The sequence below is a fragment of the Camponotus floridanus genome, unplaced genomic scaffold (genome assembly GCF_003227725.1).
Source record: "Camponotus floridanus strain SB8 unplaced genomic scaffold, Cflo_v7.5 scaffold57, whole genome shotgun sequence".
NCBI lineage: Eukaryota > Metazoa > Arthropoda > Insecta > Hymenoptera > Formicidae > Camponotus > Camponotus floridanus.
This window is the reverse complement of record NW_020229736.1, coordinates 447,688-471,284: the sequence shown is the minus strand read 5'-3', so window position 1 is coordinate 471,284 and position 23,597 is coordinate 447,688. Positions and strand designations below refer to the sequence as shown.

The window sequence follows — 23,597 nt, the reverse complement described above, 5'->3', positions numbered from 1 at the left end:
TTAAGGTTATTTATTTATTTTAAGGTTATTAATTATCTTTCATTCTTCCGTTGCCGGATCTCAAGCTTTGATATCTCTCTCCGCTTCGCGAATTGTCGAACTGTTCAAATTAATATGTATGTGGGATCTCCAAACTTGTCGTTAAATTTCTTTACGAGGATCCGGTTCTCGTTTTAAGGTCCACCAAGTAGATTAGCAAGACGCGCGATAAACCGCAGTGAATCGTGGAGGTCTGCCTAAGGTAAGTCTAGGGCCGCAGCCATTTTTCCGCAGCCTCACACGGAGCGGTCCAGTCGGAGAGACCAGCCTTCCCCACCTTTCCTTACCCCCTTCTTCCCTCCAGCTCCGCTCGACAGATATCCTGAATCTCGGCGTGCCCGTGGTGCCTTCCATCTAACTACCTGCGGACCAGGTAAGTCGCGGCTCTTACCTGCTGGAGTTACGGCAAAGGCGCTTTAGGAGAAATAAGGCCCAGAAGGTGGGTCCCAGGCAACAATGACGCCCAGTTGAACGCGATGGCTCGCTCCTCGCGTGCCCGAAAGTGCGTGTTGCCTCATGTTTGACAAGGTTTCCCGCTCGTAGAAAATCGCGACAGTGTCATCGCAATGAAATTTATCTGTGTTTTCCGACAATTTCGTTGACACATCGCGCTCTCGCGAAGTTTTTCGAGACAGAAAGTCTTTCCGATTTCTCCAAAAAAAAAGAGAAAAATCTAGTGTATAAACCCTCGGATCGTGTTTAACTGATATCTTACATAGTGCAACGTGATGATAAATTTGAGTGTCTCCGATTTTCCTGGCTGATTTACCAGGTGGAAGATGTGCGAGTGCGGGGACGAGTGCGCCGAGGACACGAAGACGCGGAAATCCCGAATTGTTCTGTGATATGGCTCGTTAGGCCCGCAGAAACGTTCGATTGAATCTAAAGGGAAGTCCCGGGGGAAGAGGAAAATTCTTGAACGAGATTAAGTTCCGAACGCCTGAAATGGCTACCCTCGGTCTCTCCAAAGTCTTCATATTGGACAAGTATTTCACGGAGCTGCAGAAGTTCTGGGAGACCGAGAAGAAGCTGCAAGGTACAAAGCTTCAAAGCTGCGACAGAGAGTATCCTCCTGTTGATTCTAATGATCAAGAATGTCCTTCCCTTTCATTCTTGAAATCTTTGCAGTCCTCGAGTTTTAATTTAGACTTTTATCATCTGTAAAGTCTTCTTATCAGAGATTCTTCATTTCGGAACTCTTTTGCAGAAATATCTGTTTAAAGTTCTTTTTTTAATCTCTCATATGATTTATGTATTCCTGGATTTTTGGTTTCTTGAAATATTGAAAGACTGCATCCGGAATTAAAAAGCTTTTCTTTAAAAAAACGCAAATATATTTTTACTCGCTATTTTCTTTTTATAATCCTTTACATTTAAATTTTTACATTTTACAAATTGCAACGTTTAATCGATAGTTCTTGTTTTTATTCAGAAATGAAAATGTTAAAGAGTGTTCTAAAGTCTCGTTAGATTTTAACGCAGGAAATGGGGTGCTCAAAATACTCGCTACAACCCTGCCATATTAAAAAGATGAAGAGTTGTGGTGGTCATTATAAAAGTTGCCTACGCTTTACAGTTAAAGTAATACAGTTTCTTTATATCTTCACGGCTGTTCCTTCTTGATTACCTTCCAGCATTCTTAACTGTACCCGAGAGGTTAAAATCTCTCGTAAAAAATTTACGCGATCTCCGGAATCAGAAATTTACACCGTGTACATTAACCGACTATAAACATTCATATTCATGTAACTTTATTGCTAACGCATGTACGCACTGAAACTAATTTACTGCTGATTATTTCCGATTAATTCGGACACTTGTGATTTGAAAGTCAAATAAGAATTTCGAAAAATTGAAATCAATTCAAGATGGAAATTATAAATAGAAACCTTACTCTTTCAATAATTTTGGATGACAAGATTTTTAACTTTGAATCAATATATATTTAATTTAAATTATTATATTTAGTCAATTTAAATTAATAAATTTTACCAAGATTCTTTAATGACATCTATATTATTTAAAAATTTGTTTTTAATATTTCTTAATTTAAAATAAATTATTTATTTATTTTTATAGGAAATGTTTTTCATATAATTTTATATTTTAAATATTTCCCATATAATTACATATATATGTATAAAATTATTGTAAATATATTTCTTTATATGTATTATATATTCGAGACATTTTCTTCAAATCCTTGACAGTTTCTTTTACAAACCTTTCTTAAAGTAGTAAATGTCAATAAAGTCATTCGTGTGGAAATGCAAACGCTAGATTTTTAGACACTTTAGATAGTGCACTAAATGCGTCGGGAGGAGTTTAGAAGAAATGTGGAAAGCGCCCCGAGATCGAGATAACTTTTTCACTCGCTTGTTTCCCAACTCGGAAGCGTCATTATTCTGCCGTCTAGGACACCCTTACAGCTATTGTTTCATTATAGCGCGTCCTTCACAATTACGGGCTTCCCGAGTAATTAGGCGGAGGGAGAGAGAGGGGGCGAGATATAATTAAAATACCTTCCACTTCTTTGCCGTCATTAACCGCGTCGCGTACGAAAAATTGCAAGAAATTGACTATGTTGTAAAATGTTGTAATTAGAAGAAGCATGCGCAATATTCATAAGAATGCCTTAGAGTCCCCTAAGAAATAATTCATATTTCTTTATATTTTTAATTTATTTTAATCATTATAATACAATTATGCAATATTAATAATATTATGAATATTGTTGCGTGTGCATGAATTAATTATTATTCTCGACATTCCATATTTTGATCTTTGATTTTACTCCCTTTTTCTCTCATTTATTTATTTTTGACATTCATGTAAATATTTTTAATAAGTAATTCTAAAAGACAGAAAATATTTAAAAACTTTAAATGTAAATTATTGATTTATAGATAAAAAAAATTGCATAAAAATTTGTGCGTATCGGAAATTCGTTGTTTATGAGCTTAAGAACTCCTTCTATTCCTTTGTAAACATTAGTGCCTTGAGTCTTAAGGTTACAAGAATGCGAGTAATCGACCGGTTGTCAGAGGCAATCTCAAGGTTATACAGGACAGCTGAAACTCTAGAAAAAAAGTAAGAGAAGAGGAAAAATTATTATACAAGACAGAAAATTATTATACAAGAAGTAAGAATTAAATAAAAATGTTTAATCGTGTACATATAATTCAATAATCTTAATTTTAAAGAGGAGAAAGAGTGTATTTGAGAAATTTATAACGTTTGCATAATTTTTGAAAAATCTCATAAATAAAAAGATTATTATTATTTTGATAATGGATGAAAATTAATTATAATATTCGGATAATGTATTTTAAGTTATTACAATTCTCAGAAGAAAAAGAAATTGTCTTATTATCCAAAATAAATTTTTGAAAAATCTCATAAATAAAAAGATTATTATTATTATGATAATGAATGAAAATTAATTATAATATTCGGATAATGTATTTTAAGTTATTACAATTCTCAGAAGAAAAAGAAATTGTCTTATTATCCAAAATAAATTTTTGAAAAATCTCATAAATAAAAAGATTATTATTATTTTGATAATGAATGAAAATTAATTATAATATTCGGATAATGTATTTTAAGTTATTACAATTCTCAGAAGAAAAAGAAATTGTCTTATTATCCAAAATAAATTTTTGAAAAATCTCATAAATAAAAAGATTATTATTATTTTGATAATGGATGAAAATTAATTATAATATTCGGATAATGTATTTTAAGTTATTACAATTCTCAGAAGAAAAAGAAATTGTCTTATTATCCAAAATAAATTTTTGAAAAATCTCATAAATAAAAAGATTATTATTATTATGATAATGGATGAAAATTAATTATAATATTCGGATAATGTATTTTGAGTTATTACAATTTTCAAGAGAAAAAGAAATGCTTGTCTTGTTCTCCAAAATAGCTCTGAAGCAGCACAAATGGTGACATTTAGATAATTATGTAAATCTCGTAATCTCGAAAAAGCAAGCACCTTTTGTTACATAATAAGCGAGAAAAGGTCCTTTCTTACCAAGATTTATGCGAAGCAATGGCCTAAAGCAGTGCATCCAGCTGCAACCGTTCTGCCCACGCGCTGCGGACGTAAAAAACGTGCCTGTAAAAAATACGAAAGTAGACAATGTGCATAGGTCACGTTGCGACCCGTTCGTGAATGCGCATTAACTCGAATAAATCAAACAATGATATCAACGTGAGCAACACTTAATGTCTCCAATATTTCCCATCTTCGTCACGAGACACGTTATGCGAAAAATATGCTACACGTATATCAATATCGCTCGGAAATAGCGACATTTGACAATTAAAATTATTTAAAATGACAATTAATCGAGCCAACAATTAACGGCTAACAATACTCGATAGGACTGGCCGTGAATAGAGATGAGAACTCGGCGTTATCCTCTATAAGCTTTCTTGATTTCATAATGTTCAAAGTCGTTACGCTTATTGCCACTTCGTGGCACCGCATTTCGCAAGGTTTCGCGGTGAATTGGTACCGTGGGAAATTATCATTTTATTAAGACCCGACATGTATAGATCTGACAGCTGTTTATTTATCTCGTGTATCCTATCGCCTCTGTCCATCCCAGTGGAGGTAGCACGTAAAATTTATTTGCTTTCCAATAGGTGTACCATAAAGCGATGCATAGAAATTACAATTTACCGAAATGCTCCTCCGGACCACCTCGTGTGCGCGCATCTCGCTTATGCATCTCTATTAATTTAATGAGATATTTTTAAGTAACACTTCGAAATGTAGAATTTTTGACGTACGCGAAAGGTAGCTGTAAAATCGACCTAGTTTGATAAAAGTTTTGCTTCAAAAGATTAGCCTCCTCGAATTATCCCTTAGGTCACCAAAAATTATTTAACAACCCCGTTTGAGTCATTTTGTGATTTTAATAATGTTAGAGATAGTTCGAGAAATATTTTATCTCGGCGAAATTGTGGCGAACAACTTTTAACGTGTCACGAGAGACGAACCATACAACATTTATGTCGAAAATTCCATCGGGGCAAACATCGCGAATCCGCGTCCGGAGAAAAGTATCCTGCCATTTGACCATAAATTTGTAAATGGATCACGCGGTAGGATAAGCCCCCTCCCCCTCCTGCCTTCCCACGTGTCTAATTACGAATTAAGTTTCGACATACGTGCGGGTGTCGCCATTAATTTCGCCGCGATTTGGTAATCTGAGCGCGCAAGGGAGAAATGTAGAGTACCTGCCGCGATTAATTCGCCTCTTTCGTTATCTGGCTACCTGTGTCAAAGCACAAGGGCACTTAAGACAGGTACTCGAGTTTTTTTCTTCTTTTTATCCTATTTCTGTTCTTTTACGTTTTGAAAGAATAGAGATATAGGATGAAGAGAGAAGAAAACGTCTTCTCCTCTTCTTCCACCGATTCCTTTCAAATTGGCTGTTTTCGATGTTATGCACATAATTTTCCACCTCTTTGTTATAACTATAAATCATTGAACTTTCTTTATTTGATATATTAATTTGATTAATCACTATTTTAAATCATTAATTTAATTTTATTATTAAATATACGTTATATTGATATAAAAATGTATAAATATATATATTTTTTTATTTCCTGAAAATTTAATTTTACAAACAAATTGCATATAAATGTAAGCAGAATAATAATTTATATAAATTATAGAAACCATATTTTTATGGAAATAATTGTAATTGGGAAAATTGTCTTATTTACATGACACACACAATTGAAATGCGAGATTACATAACTTTTTGATAAAGACAGTTCAGTGGAACCTAAATATTTGAGACCGACATTCTTGAAACCTACATACGCGTGAGACCCCGAATTTGAAGGATTCATAGGGATTCGAGGAACACGAGAAATCCTGTTTATAGATTCAAGGATAACTGCAAATCCGCAGAGTTGAAAAAAAAGGAAAAATTAATACCCGCAGAAAGGGATATATAAAATAGAGGACGGAGAGGAGAGGTCAACGCCGATATAAGTCGAAGAAACATTAGTCGAAAGAGTTACGATGAATGGAGTGTAGGCGTGCGGTGCCGTGAGAAGAATAAGACGAAAAAGAACCTGTTTTCTTCGAAGGAGAGCGTTCAGCTCCCAAAGGTACCTGCGCAGTTTAATTCCCGCGTAGTAGGACCTGTCCGCTATATTACAGGGTGCTTGAAAAGTAAGATTTTTACCGCTCTCGCGCTGCCATTTATTATCGTTTATTATGATTTATTCATTTAGACAATTTTTGCAGGTCGATTAAATTTATTAGGATCGTTTTAGAGAATAATCATCGACAGACAGAATAAAATCACGTCAGCTTCTATTTTTATATCGGTCATTGTTGCACTTAATTTCTCGTGATTATTATATATGTCATTTTCTTACGAAAAGGATCATTTAATTTCTGATTTATTTCTATACTATTGTGTAAAATGTCGAATTTTGGGATATTTATGTACATTTATTACAATCGATTATAGCGCAAGTGCAATCCTCGCGGCCGTAATATGGTTCTCTTTGAATGCGTTTACCACGATTCGACATCGGCGAGCATTATCATAATCCACAAAGACGCGGAATGTTCGAAATAATCCCATATTGAATCGGCTCTCTGGCGAGAACTGGGCGCAAATAAAGCACCGCACGCGTTAAACAACTTACTTCGCGATTCCGAAACCGGTTATGTAACTAATCCCGTATCCGGAAGTTAGTTGTATCGAGCAACGAGACCAGTTTCCCGATGCGAATCAAGCACCGGGTTATCGTGTGTCGTTCGGTCGAGGAGGTTTAGCGTCTCTCTTTCTCTCTTTCCCTGAAAAAGGGGGAAAAAAAACGAAGGAAAACGTGTCTTGGAGGAACGCGACATTCCGGAGAACACTTTCGATCGCACTTAGAATCGATCAAATGGAGGACTGCTGATGAGACGCTGACGCGATTTCAGATCGCTGATAATCTCAGCTAGTTAACTCGCACGCCGATCTGATTAAGAGCGTTTGTAGGTAGTTTATCTGCAAAGGAGAGAATGAACATGCTGTGTAATATGTGCGATATGACATTCGGGCAATTTTTCAACGCTATTAATCGTGCCGGAACGATCTCCAAGCATTGCGATTAATAGAGAATCTAAAATCATTGTCGATAAAAAACAGAATTTAAAGCTGTTTCAGAAAAAATTAAGTTTGCTCGTGATTAATTTAAGCTGTGGTTACAATTTCTTCAGAGAAGGAAAGAGAGATCATTCGAATGATACATAAATTCATTTATAGACAGAAATAATTGACATGAACTGTCAGATTTAATCGTTTTAGATAATAATATTATAAATAGATAATCATATTATAAATAATATATTGATAATAAATTAGTAGAGAAAATTAATAATGGAAATTATTGTGATGAAAGCGTTCAATAAATAATTAATATTATAATCTACTTTGCTTATGAGTAATGTTAATATATGTAGAATTCATTGCTAGATTTACTGATTACACGGTTACCTTCGTAGACCGAAAGATTACTAGAGACAGGATGAATTTATGACTTTATAATTAGTTTTTTCATCTTATAATATAAACAATTTAAAATTGTATTAATGATACTTTCCCTCTTCGTTTTTCATCACGTTTTTTTCCTCTAAAAAGAAGCAAGAGACTTATTTGATTCGTATAAATTTAATTTATCAATTATAACTTATTATCTGCTCAAAATTTTCCGAAATTCCTCGAGAAAGGAACACAGCTCCCCAGCTCCCTTTATTTAATTCCATTTTAATTTTAATTGAAAATTTTAATTTGCACCTTATAAAATTTCCTTCGGAAAAGTCAACATCAGGTCCCTTGACATGTCATATTAACGACAGAGAGAAACGCACACCGGTCAGTCACATGATACGATCGACCTCAGCAGCTCTCAGCTTTTTCCCTCGGGTGACGGAGAGAAATTCATCTCTCCATCGAGAGCGCAGCCTTCATTTCGACTTATCCACTATTGTATCTTAGATTAACGGTATCCGAAGAGCAGCGCGATTGGCCACTCGAGAGATGCGCGCACACGTGACGGATATAAAGAGGATAATGAGAGGTGAACTCAAGAACACGAGGCAAAGCAGGACCAGAAAGAATGTAAAAGGTAGAGAGATCGATATACATCCTTGACCACATGACTCTCCGAGAATTCTCCCATGATCGTCGCAATTTAATGTATAACAATTATTTCAAATCAAATTACTTTTAGCAAGTGTCAAATCAGCAAATAAAACGCTAATTAAAATACCACGAATGAAGCGAGCAAAAATCCCTGGCCCTTCATGACCTGTTAAACTGGATCATTTCCAGCTCGATAGGAATTTTTAAATGAGGGAGTGAGCATGTCAATCACACCAATACTCAGCGAAAAGAGCAACTTTAATTTCTCACCACGTGCAGAAATTATAAGATACGAGGTAGCATTACATCGTATTTCAAAGACGTGTCCCGGTTTGCTTCCCGCAGATGCTTCCTCGTCGAACGAAGCGGTGCACCTACAGCAGCGCCTGCGGAGCCTCAGCACGGAACTGGTGACCCTGAGGAACCGGCTGCACGTAAGTCAACCGGGGAGCGCGTCAGGTCCGGCGAACGGCACATCCGGGCCCCTGTCGAAGAGTCCGGAGAAGGGTGGCGCACCCCCCTCGCCGGCACCAGCGGTACCCCCGAGGACCACCCTGCCACCTGGCGGCGGCGCCCCGGTATCCCACGGGATCGGTCATCCCGCGGGTCACACGCTGACGGCCTCCGCGATCGTTCATCCGCATGTCAATCACGCCAGCGCGAACGCGCTCAACCATAACTCGACCGCAGCCAATAATTTAATATCTGGTTAGTGCTCACGGATATCTCCATGTTCCCCCATGCACGCTCTTCTTGGCTTCGTAACTGGATTTTGTAGATCTACGATCGCGGGATTGATGTGTACCGTTAGGCGACATCCACGGTTGTCTAACGTTACATGAGGGAAGTTTGAATGATAACAGAGGATCTCTGTTCCTCAATTAATTAACCGGTCGTATGTACTTTTTATTAGTGGGAGAGAAGTTACTAGGTCCCATTATTGTGTCTCGTGAAGATAATTTGTCTTCATTCTTCTAGACAAGTGCAAGATTCGTAGATGCTGACGATAAAGAACCCAATAACATGGCAAGAGTAATTAACAGAGACCCCTAACTCTTTTTCTCGACCTGTTCAGACCTAGATCCCCTGAAACGGCACAACGGAGTGCCCGATGATGGGATAGTATCATGCGTGACGGCCCTAGGATGCCTCCGGTCGCCGCCGATCTCCAGCATTATCGCCGAGGTGAAGAACGCGAGGAGCAACCAGAGCCAGCACCGATGTCTTCCGAAAGCCAGCGCTCCCTCGCCCGGCTCTGCGACCACCACGGCCTTCGACGACCTCATTCATCTACCCGGACCTCTCACGGAGGATGCAGTACTCAAGTGCCTTCAAGCTCGCTTCTGCGCCAAACAGTACCATGTAAGAGAGAGACCAATTAAAATAGATAAATTGCCTAAAATTTGAACATTCCAATGTTTCAAATAGATAAATTGCCTAAAATTTGAACATTCCAATGTTTCAAATATTTCAAAAAAAGACTCTCAAAGTAAAAAATGAGACGTAAAGTAAAATGCACCAAATGGGTCCATCGCGTATAAGAATTGGGTTTTGGTTATTTGTTATATAGAGTAGCTGTATAAAGAATTAATTATGCAAAACCGTGTGTCTAGGTACTTCTAGATCACATTTTTGTAGCCTGGCGTCTAGTGAATTAAATCACCTAACCATAATCATGTAACGCTAAGTATATCGCGGCAATGTATGTACTGAATCCCGATTGCAGTAGCTGCAGCTTCCTAAATCTCGCAATCTTACGCTCTAAAGGTCCAAGGATTCCAGAGAGACCTAACGTTCACGAGTATCGCGTGTACACGTTATACACACGCACATATACACGCGTCTGCACACAAACTAAGTAATGTATCCGTGCGCGAATGCAACGCGGCTCTGCCGAGGTGGAATGCAAAGAGGCGGTCTCGAATCATATTCATAAGTACACGGGGCGATATGCGAGTCGGTGTTGGTGTTGGTGGCCGCAATAACACAAACACACCACGCGGCCGATATGCCGTCATTAAGAATTCACCCCGTCTCCCCGGCTGGTTCGTGCATGCCACCCTGCCGCAGGAAACCCACGCACAGGTGGCACGCACGCTCGCATTCCGATGATGCGATCGGCCGGGCCGGCTTCACTTCTCATACATTTCCCATCGTGCCGTGTATATAATTGACTAGGATTACTCCAGTTAACCATGCTTTCCACGACGATGAGCTTGAATTGATTGCTTTCCAACAACTTTCAATTTCGATAGTCTCCAATCAATCGATTAAGACAACTAGGATAGAAAAGAATTTTAAAAAACATTTATAAAAATTATATAGAGGGTATTTCTTAATAAGTTCACTGAGAAAAAAATCTGGTTGCATTAATTAGAATTCTGGTAGATTCAACCAGTAAGTCTGTTGGAAAATGGACGAACCAAAATTCTTGTAGGAATTACCAGATGAATCTGATTAATTTCTTCGTGTTAAATTTACCAAATTTTCTGGTTAATAATACTAAACTCGCCAGCACGAAATCGTTTAAAAGTTTTTCCATCTAATCTTAAAAGTCTGTTTAATATTTTGAATTCCAACAAGATTATTGGATAAATTCAATCCAGATTATTGAATAAATTATTTTAAATTCAGTTTGTTAGAAATTAAATTGATAAACAGTGATGCAAGAAGAGGATACAGCTCAAACACACACAGAGAACTAGCGTCCTCTTTTTAGCATTACTCGTAAGAGAAGAAAAATATACTTTGAATTTAATGTTAATACTAGTTTTTTATATACATTTTATGGCAAATATTGAATACGAGTTAAGTTAAGAGTGCAAAGAAATTAATGTAACAAGAAATTTTATAGATCCAATCAGAAAATACTAACCAAATCCTTATAGTAAAATTTATTAAACGTTCTAGTTATAAAAAATCAAATCTTATCATGATAAGAAATTCTTGTTTGATTTAACCAAAATGCCTCCAATCATATACGTCTTATTGATACAATCAAACGATTTTTCTCAGTGTGCGCAAAATTTTAGGAGATGATTTCTGTCGAAAATTAAAGGGGATTTTTCTATAAACATATTACTCCTACATCCCTCCCTGCAGAGTTACATTCCTCCAAAAATGAAGGTAAAAATTAGATTTTTATTTTTTCTCAAATTTGGAACAAGTTAAAGAAATGAAATTATGTGGATATTTTCTACTAGTAAAAAGGTTATTTATTAATATTTTTTTCGGCTTTCCATAGTGTTATAAGGAGATGAAACTAGCAACCCCTATTTAATTTTTTATTAGAACTTTTTAATGTTTATATGAAACATCTTTTTTAATTTTCGACGAAAAAAATCATCTCCTAAAATTTTTCGCACTTATTAAGAAACAACCCCCCCTCTATATGTATGCAAGAAGGCAATGCATCAATTTAGCAAATTTTGCGATAAACTGTTGAAGAAAATAATTATTTGTCACTAAATAATAATTACAATAATAATTATTTAAAATTATAATTTTTTACAAGCTGCCTCCGAGCAATCTACTAATTTAAATTTAATTTAATTAATTCTATATTCAATTTCTTTTGTTGTAAATAAATTTTCACACTTGTCACTTTGATAACTTGTTTCGCATATCATTCATCATGATAGGACAGTCTGTTTGACTTTTTACACGAAGCGTTCGGTTTCTTCGCGATTGTTCTTCATTTAAACGATCTTTGATTGAGAAACTTTTCCATGATCTGGGTTCCTCAGGCAAGCGAGGACCTTTTTCTTCATCGATTGTGGTCGATCGGATACCTCGTTTCGACCACAAGAAGCAAGCTGATCATATATTTACGCAAGCTCATTATGCAATCTATCAGACTTGAACTTTGATATTTGAGTAGAATCTGAAAAAGTTGTTGACCAATCTTTCACTCAATTTCTGAATTTTAATATTCAGTTTATATAGATTACAAATTAATTATAGAATACAAATCCCTCTGATGTCTTGTCGACGTAGATTGCAGAATAATTGTGTATGTGATTATGATTATTTATATAATAATGATCAAATTCAAATGTAAAAAGTCGTTAAAATATTATCCAAATTGCAGTTCGAGCGCATATTATCTGAAAATTTTCCCAAATGACGCCCTTTGATTTATGTTCCATTTCTGCGTATTAAGCGATCGTTTGCACTTTGGGAGTTAATGATCGAGATCACGATAGTTTTCTTTGCCGTTGATGATGCTCGCACCCATTATCGGCAGTGCACGCACAGGTGCGTGATCTGTTTGCAGCTCGCATACGCAGATTTCGATCATCTTCTTTCCGCCACCCATCTTACAATATTCGACAAGAAACTGGTTCCATCCTCCCTCCTCCGTTTCCAATAATTTTCACACACTTGAGGCTTTTTATTCGTTCATTTTCTTTTCTTTAATTCCAAGAACATTAAGTATGAGTTAAGCTACAAAGATTAAAAAATTAATTACACCCTAGTAATGGTTCGAAGAAGAGGACTTTTACAAATTTTGAAATTCCGCCAATATTATACGAAGATTAATAAATTACAAGAATATTTTTCTTGTAAATTAGGGATTATTCTTATATAAATTATTATTGATAAGAGCAAAATAATTCGAAGACATCTTAGACACGAATTTTTCAAGAAACAAAAATCTTATTAAATTGAAATTATATAAATATACATGTTATATATTATATATATACAATACACATTAAATTGATATAAATTCAAATTAAATTAAAATTAATGAAATAAATAAAATAAAATTAAATTAAACTTAATAAAATTAATTTAAAATTAAATTTAAAACGATTAAAATGAATTTTACTAACGATATTATCCATCCTCCCTCCTCCGATTCCAATAATTTTCATACACTTGAGGCTTTTTATTCGTTCATTTTCTTTTCTTTAATTCCAAGAACATTAAGTATGAGTTAAGCTACAAAGATTAAAAAATTAATTACACTCTAGTAACGATTCGAAGAAGAGGACTTTTACAAATTTTGAAATTCCGCCAATATTATACGAAGATTAATAAATTACAAGAATATTTTTCTTGTAAATTAGGGATTATTCTCATATAAATTATTATTGATAAGAGCAAAATAATTCGACATCTTAGACACGAATTTTTCAAGAGACAAAAATCTTATTAAATTGAAATTATATAAATATACATGTTATATATTATATATATACAATACAAATTAAATTGATATAAATTCAAATTAAATTAAAATTAATGAAATAAATAAAATAAAATAAAATTAAACTTAATAAAATTAATTTAAAATTAAATTTAAAATGATTAAAATGAATTTTACTAACGACATTGTTAAAGAAATGCGATTTCTGACAGAAAATAAATTTATTCGAGGACAACCATATTTAATGCGTTTTATTTGATCATATTTTTAACTCTTTTTCCGTTTATTTCACTCGCTGTTCATGTATTACTATATCTTTGCGCTAAAGAGGATCGAAAAATCGATCGAAACGTTCGCCTTTAACGTACCTATATTTTGATCTTTTCGGTATTATTGTAATGTCACCGTCGACATAGACTTATTTTGATGTACATCATGACATAATTAAACTTTTGTAATATACTTATTTTCTCGCTCTACAAGCCCTTTATAACTAATTGTAATTTATTCGAGGAAAAAAATATTTTTTTAGACAAATGTGGGTCCCATATTGGTTTGCGTGAATCCATATACAGACGTGGGGAATCCGTTAACTTTAACGAGCACCAGGACGGTACCATTAGCGCCTCAACTGAACAAGGTTGTCCAGGAAGCCGTGAGGCAGCAATCGGAGACCGGATATCCGCAGGCGATTATCCTTTCCGGTAAGTCTCCTGGCGGATTCATTCTCCTCTTTTCGCCTTTTCAAGAATAAAATCTCTAGAATTTCCTCCTATGCAGGAACAAGCGGTTCCGGAAAAACGTACGCTTCAATGCTGTTACTTAGGCAACTCTTCGACGTCGCCGGCGGCGGACCGGAAACGGACGCTTTCAAACATCTAGCGGCAGCCTTCACGGTCCTGAGATCCTTGGGCTCAGCGAAAACCGCCACAAACTCGGAGAGCTCGAGGATAGTAAGTGCTTCCCTTCAAAATGCATAAGATAGAAGAAGATAGCGGGGGAAGGAAAGAAGAAGGAGAAGGGTAGCTTGTGAAAAGAGAGATTATATAAAATCGGTAACAATATATTAAAATTAGAAATAATATGAAAATAATAACGAGCACAAATAGTACCCGAAGAGCAGTGATATTGTAAAGACAATACAACTTTATGTTAATTAATACAAGAATGATTTGTTATATTCAGGGTCACTTTATCGAGGTTCAGGTAACGGACGGTGCCTTGTACAGGACAAAAATTCATTGTTACTTCTTAGACCAGACCAGAGTAATCAGGCCATTGCCGGATGAGAAAAACTACCATATATTTTATCAGATGTTGGCCGGATTGTCTCACGACGAGCGAGGTAATAGCACAATTAATTGTGACAGATATGGTACACCAATAATATATATGATACCCTGTTCATTTAATTTATTACAACAGTAAAAATACTCATCTTGACCATTTTTGCAGTTAAATTAAATCTGGAAGGATATAATCTGAAAAATTTGAGATACCTCCAACACGGTGACACGCGACAGGACGAAGCCGAGGATGCCATTCGATTTCAAGCGTGGAAAGCCTGTCTAGGTACGTGTCAACTGTACGGAAGAAATCGAGTAAAATTCAATAAAATAATGTTTTGCAATTAAATGCAATTAAACGTGAATCAAAATATAATTTATTTATTTCTAGTATATTTATTTATTTATTTCTAATATATTTATTTATTCATTTTTATTTAATTAAATTGTTTGAAAATATATTGAATTAATTTTTATAAAACCCTTTAATAATTCTTCTCATTCTTTGCTCAGGCGTCCTGGGCATCCCGTTTTTGGACGTCGTAAGAGTATTAGCGGCAGTGCTCATACTCGGAAACGTCGGTTTCACGGACGGTCCTGGCGTGGAGGTAGGCGTGATTGGCGAGAACGAGTTGTCCTCTGTAGCAGCACTCCTGGGAGTTCCTCCGCCAGCTTTGTTGCGAGGACTCACCTCGAGGACTCACAACGCGCGCGGTCAGCTCGTTAAATCCGTCTGTGACGCTAACATGGTACCGTTAGATAGAACCCAGCTGATGAGATGAGACAGTGATGAGCAACTCCATACCATCTTATTACGACCTGGGATCAAATGATTCTCTCTAGAATTTCTAAAACTTTGGAAACTTTATCCTTCGTGATGTTAGATTTTTTTAATTTGAGAGAAAAAATTTGTTTCGCGTCAACCATTCTTACTTTCTTATATTAATTTCTCCGATAGTTACATCTTCCAATCCTCGTGTTTCAATTTTAAGGAAATTTGGATCGCTAAATTTGTCAAATTTGTTAACTTTTTCATATCCTCATCCTTTATCGTGTAACCTCTCATTAGGGCTCATCCTTTATCGTGTAACATCTCCAGTTATAAGATAGAACTACTATTACATTCTTAGATTCTTCTGTTTTCAATTTTATTTATTTTTTTTAAATTTAATACCGCGTTTGTGAAAAGCTTGAGGATGCTTTGGAGCAAAATTTTTAATTTCTCTTTTATGTATTATTTAACGAAATATGGTCGAAACATAAGTGAGTTACAAGCTTTCTCTGAATCGCAAATTTGCTTTGAATTGCAAATCACAAAAGAGCCAGGGTCATTAAAAAGTTGCTCGGCACTGCGATTAAGTATTATCATGTATTAACATCGAGATCATGTTGAACACACGATGCTTGTTTACACAGTCTAACATGACCAGGGATTCGCTAGCAAAGGCGCTTTATTGCCGCACCGTAGCCACAATCGTGAGACGAGCCAACAGCTTGAAGAGACTCGGCTCGACCCTCGGCACCCTCTCATCCGATTCCAACGAATCCGTCCATAATCAAGCGGAGGTCACCAGCCAACATGCCTCCACAGTGGGCAGCTCGGCAGGTCTTTATTACAACAATTATTACAATATATTTCTGTTTTTTTCAATTGCAATTTGATAATTTGCAAGCAACATTTGATCGACGTAATCTTATTATTCTTGTTGTGGAATAAATTCGAAACAGCACGGTAAAACACATTTTGTATTTCTGTTAAAATTTTCTCGTGTAAAAATTTTTGTGTTAAATTTTTAACATACTCTTATGTTAATGTAACATATTATCATTGCGTTATTTTGACATTTCTGCATTGAGTTAATGTTTCTAAGAGTTAAAACAACACAATTAATATGTAAATGCACGAATTTTTTATAAAATATGTTATATGTTAAAATGGACAGATAAGTTGTGTTATTTGTCTTTCTATAACAATTTCCATATGTTAAATCAACATATCTCTTCTGTTATTTATCGTAAAAATGTAAGAATAACATTTTCTTTTAATTAAATTTAACATTATAAATATGTTAATTTAACATAAACTTTATTTCCAGATAAAGTTTAAATGTTACACTTTTGTGTTAATTTTTAAACATATTACTTGTGTTATTTATTTACACACTTTCCTTCTGTTAAATTAACATTAAAATTAGAGTGGATAAATTGGGACACGTGAAATATGTTAAATTTAACATAAAATTGTTTACTGCACAGTAAAAAACATTTTGTATTTCTGTTAAAATTGTCTCGTGCAAAAATTTTTGTGTTAAATTTTTAACATACTCTTATGTTAATGTAACATATTATCATTGCGTTATTTTGACATTTCTGCATTGAGTTAATGTTTCTAAGAGTTAAAACAACACAATTAATATGTAAATGTACAAATTTTTTATAAAATATGTTATATGTTAAAATGAACAGATAAGTTGTGTTATTTGTCTTTCTATAACAATTTCCATATGTTAAATCAACATATCTCTTCTGTTATTTATCGTAAAAATGTAAGAATAACATTTTCTTTTAATTAAATTTAACATTATAAATATGTTAATTTAACATAAACTTTATTTCCAGATAAAGTTTAAATGTTACACTTTTGTGTTAATTTTTAAACATATTACTTGTGTTATTTATTTACACACTTGCCTTCTGTTAAATTAACATTAAAATTAGAGTGGATAAATTGGGACACGAAATATGTTAAATTTAACACAAAATTTTTTACTGTGAAATATTGTTGTAATTGACGATCCAATTACATTTAAAAAAGGGAATATCAGTTTTCCAATAAAAAAAATGTCTCAAGAAAGAAATCTTTTTCGTGTATCAAGTTTTAAAGAATTATGGCTTCGATCTTTTATTTTTTAGTGTGATGAATAAAGTAAAGGCTGAGAATTTTTCAGGAGGAACAGGATCTAGAAGCATGACCGCCCTGAATAACGCCGTGCGACACGCCACGGACGGTTTCATCGGCATCCTGGACATGTTCGGATTCGAGGATCCTAAGCCGAGCCAGCTGGAGCATCTCTGCATCAATCTCTGTGCGGAGACGATGCAGCACTTCTACAACACTCACATATTTAAAAGCTCCATCGAGAGCTGTCGCGACGAAGGCATCCGGTGCGACGTTGAAGTTGACTATGTTGACAATGTGCCATGTATTGATCTCATTTCTTCCCTGGTAAGTTTCTCTCTCTGTATCGAATACGAAAATCGTTGCTAACACAACACTTTCTCTCTTTCAATCTCAATAAAATAATTAATCTCCTGAAAGAGCTGTTTTTCCTTTAATATAATTTTTGATATTTAATTTTTCGATATTTTATGTGAGCGAAAATTGTGTCGATGAGATGAAGGTTTTAAATTTCATAAACTTGTCGGCAAATTTCTCTTTTTGTATCAAATATGAAAATCGTTGCTCACATAACACTCTCTCCATCTCAATAAAATAATTAATCTCCTGAAAGCAGCTATTTTTCCTTTAATGTAATTTTTTGATATTTTATTTATGTGAGATATCGTTGTGTTGATGAAGATTTTAATTTTTATAAACTCTTCGATAAATTCCTCTTTCTGCGTCAAATATGAAAATCGTTGCTCACATAACACTCTCTCAATCTCAATAAAATAATTAATCTTTTAAAATCAGCTGTTTTTTGCTTTAATGTAATTTTTCGATATTTTACTTATGAGAGATCGATGTGTTGATGAGATAAAGGTTTTCTAAACTCTTCAGTAAATTCCTCTTCCTACATCGAATATGAAAATCATTATTCGCGTAACACTTTATAATTCTCAATATAAATAATTAATCTCTTGAAAGGAATTATTTTGTTTTCAATGTAACGTTTAAAATATTCAATGTAAAATATTCAATTTCAATGTAAATTTTTAAATATTTTATTTGCACGAGAGAAAATTGTGTCGATAAAATAAAGATTTAAAATTTGTTTGAACTGTTAAATTCCAACACATTAGTATCTTAAAATAAGATCCTTTTTAATTTTGCCTATAAATTCTCCGATTATTTATTAAAAATGCTATTATTAATACTCCTATTATTTATAGCGTACCGGATTGTTAAGCATGTTGGATGTGGAAGGTTCCATGCACGGGACTGCCGAAAGTTACGTCGCCAAAGTAAAGGTGCAGCACAAGCAGAATCCTCGACTATTCGAACCGAGGACCGTCGACTGTAGGTCTTTCGGTATTCAGCACTTTGCAGGAAGAGTCACTTACGATGCTTCGGATTTTCTCGGTGTGTAAAATTTCTCTCATTATATTTCACGACGATATGATAATATTAATCATAAATTCCATGATTAATACTTGAAATGTAATAACAAGAATTATATTATTATTATATATAATATTGTGGAATATTATTGCAATCAATAATATATTATTATATACACTATAATATAATATTGAATTATTGAATTCCAATAATATTCAATATCATAATATTATTGAATTGGCTAAATCGAGTAAATACAAGAAATAAATTGCAATTATTAAATTCGACAATTTCATTTTTAAAGATACAAATAAGGATGTCATCCCTGATGACTTGGTGGCGGTCTTTTACAAGCACACTTGCAGTTTCGGCTTCGCCACGCATCTATTTGGCAGCGAGCTGAAAGCGTTATACGCGAGCGATACTGTGCCGAGGGGCGTCAGTTTCCGTATATCGCCAACCTCTCACACCGATCTGTAAGTAATCGATATAAATTAAACATTAATAATATTATTTTACTAAGGAAATTATTTTATTCACTTTAAATTATTTTTCTTTTCCTTCCTCCACAAAAATTGTCGACGTATTTGCTGAAAAAACCTTCGTCGGCAATTAATTCGGGATACGCGCACAATTAATTATGACGTAAATTATTTATATAAATAATATCTACGTCTTTATTCAATTATTGAAACTTAATTAAACTTAATTAAACGAAGCGCGAGAAGAAAGTATTTAAAAGCACGTGTCCTTTGTTGCAGTTTGAACGGAGACGAGCCAATATCGACGTTGACGCAGGACTTTCATACAAGATTAGATAATCTCCTGAGGACTCTAGTTCACGCTAGACCGCACTTCGTCAGATGCATTAGAAGCAATAGTACCGAGACGCCGATGCACCTCGACAGGGGAGTCACGATGCGTCAGATACGCTCGTTACAGGTCCTGGAGACGGTGAACCTTATGGCGGGAGGTAAACTGTCAAAATGCAATTTTAACTTAATTATAGAGAGAATCTAAATTTTCAAAGTTATTGGAGGAAAAAAGAAGTCACATTTTTATGATGGTTACAAAGATACGCGCGCAAAACAGCGTCAATTTAATTACGATAGTCCTGGAAATAATATTTACATGGCAACTCGCGTGGCAGGATATCCGCACAGAATGCGATTTAAAGCCTTCAACGCGAGGTATAGGCTGATCGCGCCCTTCAAGCAGCTGCGTCGCGCCGAGGAGCAGGCTGTCGAGGACACGAAATTGATTTTGCAAAACGCGCAGCAGCTGAAGAGTAAATTCGGCGCCAGCACTAGCTGGGCCCTCGGCAAGAGGCATATTTTTCTCAGCGAAGGTATCAGGCAGCAGCTCGAGAATCTACGGGCGGATACGCGAAAGAAGGCTGCAACAGTAATACAGGTGGATATATTTTTAATAATCTTTTTAATAATCTTTTCTCCTCTTTTTATAAATTATTCTATTTTATAAACCATTCTTTTATAAACCATTCTATTTTATACGAGAAAAAAAATTGTTTGAAAATATTTGATTCGTTTATTCATCATTTATCGAATATTTGATTTTATTTGAAAATATTTGAAACCAATGCGGCGTTTTTCTTTGTATCCGGAAGAGGGAGAAATTTTGAAACGAACAAAACAAGTTTGTTTTTGTTTCGGTTCTAGTCCACGTGGAGAGGATGGAGGGTACGAAAGAGGTGGCCTTTAAGAAGAACAACTTTAGGCGTAACATCCGGTATCGGTCAGAAAAAACCGCAACAATCGCCCAATACCGGAACCAATACCGGAAGCGTTCAGAGAAACGTCACTGCTGGCGCAGGAACTGGGACTGGCACTCGTCCAAGACCGCAGCCAATCGCTGGCACACCGCCCCCGGATCCTTCGGAGAAGTGCGCCGATCAGAAGATGATCCAACAAACTTGTACACTCTTCGGACTAGATCTGGTGGGCTTCTCGATATACTAGCTTCATACACACAGTTCAAAAAATTCGAGACAATAAAAACGATATGGGAGAAGTAATCGATGTAAAATTGAGTATAGAAAAATTTTGAATACAAGAAAATGCATAGATTGTGACGTCTTCTCTTTATCTTTGGATTTTTATATATTTCGGCCTAAAAATCTTATAATAAATGATATCAAAATATAATATTTCGTACTTAGTACTTTAATATTTTGGGTAGGATAGCGGCTTTTATCGCAAAATACTACAAAGAAAATCTCATTAATTTAATATAATCCCTTTTGTGGACCTTCCTACAGGAGCGACCGCCACCCGTCCCGCCTAGCAGATCTTACACTGTGACCGGGAACACAAAACTTGGTTATCCGCAAACCAGGATTATGAAAATGCCCTTTCCAGGTAAGAAATATCATTTAAAATAGTATTTTCCAAAATATATAATAATGTTATGTAGAATAATATTAAATATGAAATATATAAATATAAAAAAAACAAACACTTTAGATATAGATTTGACTTGAATGAAAAAAAATAAAAGAAAATTCATTTTTTTTATCTTTTTTATGCTACAGTTTGTATTTAAATGTTTATAAATTTATTACTAATGTTAAAAAATACTTTTTCAAATATAATATTTAATAGATTCTGAATGGATTTAATTCTCTTTTAATGAATTGCTTAAGTTTTTATTTTTTTATATCATATAAATCATATAAATTGTATTATTATATAATTATTACAAAATATGTATTAACTTTTGAAAAATTATTTAATTTTTATATCAAATAATTTTTATATTTTTAATACGTATTATTTTTATTTTTATATTCTTTTTATTTTTATATTAAAGTGCTATTAAACTAATAATTATTAATAATTAATAATTATTTAATAATTTAAAACATATGTTTTAGAAAAGGGTGAAGGCGAGGTGGTGTTATTGAAGGGAGAGACAGTTTTAGTCGTAGGTGCGTCGCCGAGACGAGGCCATCTTCTTGTAGAGCACAATAACACTACGTTACACGTACCGTATCAATTTATGGAACTAAAACCTTGCAATATTAATGTTTAAAAAATGATACTATTTATTCAATCCATTTCAATAAGAGAAGAAGATGTATTATTACTTTCTTCGATTCAATTTTTAAAAAATTTACGTTTTGTTACATCCCTCCAAAAAACTTGTACAAAGATTATCACAAACGTAAAAAACAAGAAATAGAAATCTAAATTATAATATACTATGTTATTTTTATATGTTTAATATATAGGTAAAGAATTTTTTTATATTATATTTTTATTTTATATTATTTTTACAAATTGATTAATCCTCTATGAGTTCGATACAACGTTTACCTTACAAAGTGATTAATTGTATAATTTCATTTAATTGTATATATATCCCAGCAAACATCAAGCATTTATATAATTGTTAGTTGTAACTTCTCACTCAAAAATATAACTGTTACATATGATGTAACAGTTATATAATTTTGAGTGCGAAATTACAACTAATAGTTATATAACTGTTATTTGGTATTTGAGATCAGTTAAGTAAATAAAAATTAACATAAAAAGAAATTATATATATATAAATATACAGGGTGTTTGGAAATTCAACCGACATATTTTCAAATATTGTCGGGCACCATAAGAATCATTCTTTGTAAATGAACCTGAAATCAGAAACGTATATATATATATATATATGTATAATTTTTTTTTATTTTACTTTCTACAAATGAAAGACGGCAATTATTGTTTTTGAGGAGAAAAATAAGTTCGACCATCGAGGATTGATAAAATAATAAAATTGTCGAGCTCCTTGTCGAGCGTCTTATGGGGGACGTTGTACTCTTTCCGCGCGAAGGTTACTCGGTCTCGATTATGTCTATCGTCTGCCAATTAATTGCCATAAGATCGTCTCCAAGAGCACACCGGCAAAAGTTAGGGTAGGGTGATTAGTATTAAGGGAACGCCGGCAGCGTCACTCGCGGTGGATTCACCTCTAAAGGACAGTGAACTTCGTCCTCTAATTAATTACACCTCCCGTTAAACGAGCTTAACGCGGAAGTCACCGCGCGGCCGTGCTTATCGCTCATTTCAGACACGGCATACTGACTTACCTTAAGCTACGTTCGTCTTCTATGCAGATAAGAGATGCTCGTAAAAAAGTCTGGGATACCCGATAAGAAGAGTGCGGGCCAAAAGCGCAATGATAATGGACTAAAGTTAAGCGACATGGTTGAGAAAAAATGGAATAAACGTGGAATAAATATCAATTACTCTCGATAAATCACGATATCCTTTCTTTGTGCTAATTAATAATCAAGTTTTAATTTCCCTCGAACAAATGGAGTAATCTGATACTTTAAATATCAATCCTATCTATTTAATTTTGTCTGCATTTTGTTGTGAAGAGTAGCTTCACTTCGGGATATATTGCGTGTGGAGAAAAATGTATAAGACTTACGCGCGTGCATTGCTCTTATCAGGTACCAAACAGACTTATATATGTATTTTTAAAAAGCAAGTTATGGATTACATATGTAATTTACATGCATAGAATATACACGCGACGATACATGAAACAGATTAGGTTCTACACTTAATAATATTACTTACCAACAGTATTCGCTTGTCTATCTTGAATTCTTAGTGCCAATTAGAGAATCT

At 34.3% G+C, this 23,597-nt stretch overlaps 1 protein-coding gene across 3 annotated transcripts in view; it reads left to right on the top strand.

Moving 5' to 3' along the window:
- LOC105255864 (unconventional myosin-IXa) overlaps window positions 1–22,133 on the top strand; it is a 54,640-nt gene extending 32,507 nt beyond the window's left edge. The window contains exons 1-18 of one of the 3 annotated variants that reach the window (XM_025412796.1): window positions 417–1,075; window positions 8,073–8,202; window positions 8,565–8,927; window positions 9,295–9,581; window positions 13,907–14,078; window positions 14,155–14,327; window positions 14,560–14,719; window positions 14,830–14,946; window positions 15,174–15,409; window positions 16,077–16,266; window positions 17,609–17,886; window positions 18,774–18,963; window positions 19,247–19,418; window positions 19,704–19,915; window positions 20,093–20,355; window positions 20,622–20,900; window positions 21,221–21,320; window positions 21,836–22,133. In XM_025412796.1, the coding sequence (XP_025268581.1) occupies window positions 8,115–8,202; window positions 8,565–8,927; window positions 9,295–9,581; window positions 13,907–14,078; window positions 14,155–14,327; window positions 14,560–14,719; window positions 14,830–14,946; window positions 15,174–15,409; window positions 16,077–16,266; window positions 17,609–17,886; window positions 18,774–18,963; window positions 19,247–19,418; window positions 19,704–19,915; window positions 20,093–20,355; window positions 20,622–20,900; window positions 21,221–21,320; window positions 21,836–21,993 (3,438 nt within the window). In that variant the 5' untranslated portion in view covers window positions 417–1,075; window positions 8,073–8,114 and the 3' untranslated portion in view covers window positions 21,994–22,133. Of the gene's footprint in view, window positions 1–416; window positions 1,076–8,072; window positions 8,203–8,564; window positions 8,928–9,294; window positions 9,582–13,906; window positions 14,079–14,154; window positions 14,328–14,559; window positions 14,720–14,829; window positions 14,947–15,173; window positions 15,410–16,076; window positions 16,267–17,608; window positions 17,887–18,773; window positions 18,964–19,246; window positions 19,419–19,703; window positions 19,916–20,092; window positions 20,356–20,621; window positions 20,901–21,220; window positions 21,321–21,835 lie in introns of those variants that run through there. The other 2 variants (XM_011265387.3, XM_025412795.1) reach the window with 2 other exon arrangements.
- The last annotated feature ends 1,464 nt before the right edge of the window (window positions 22,134–23,597 follow it).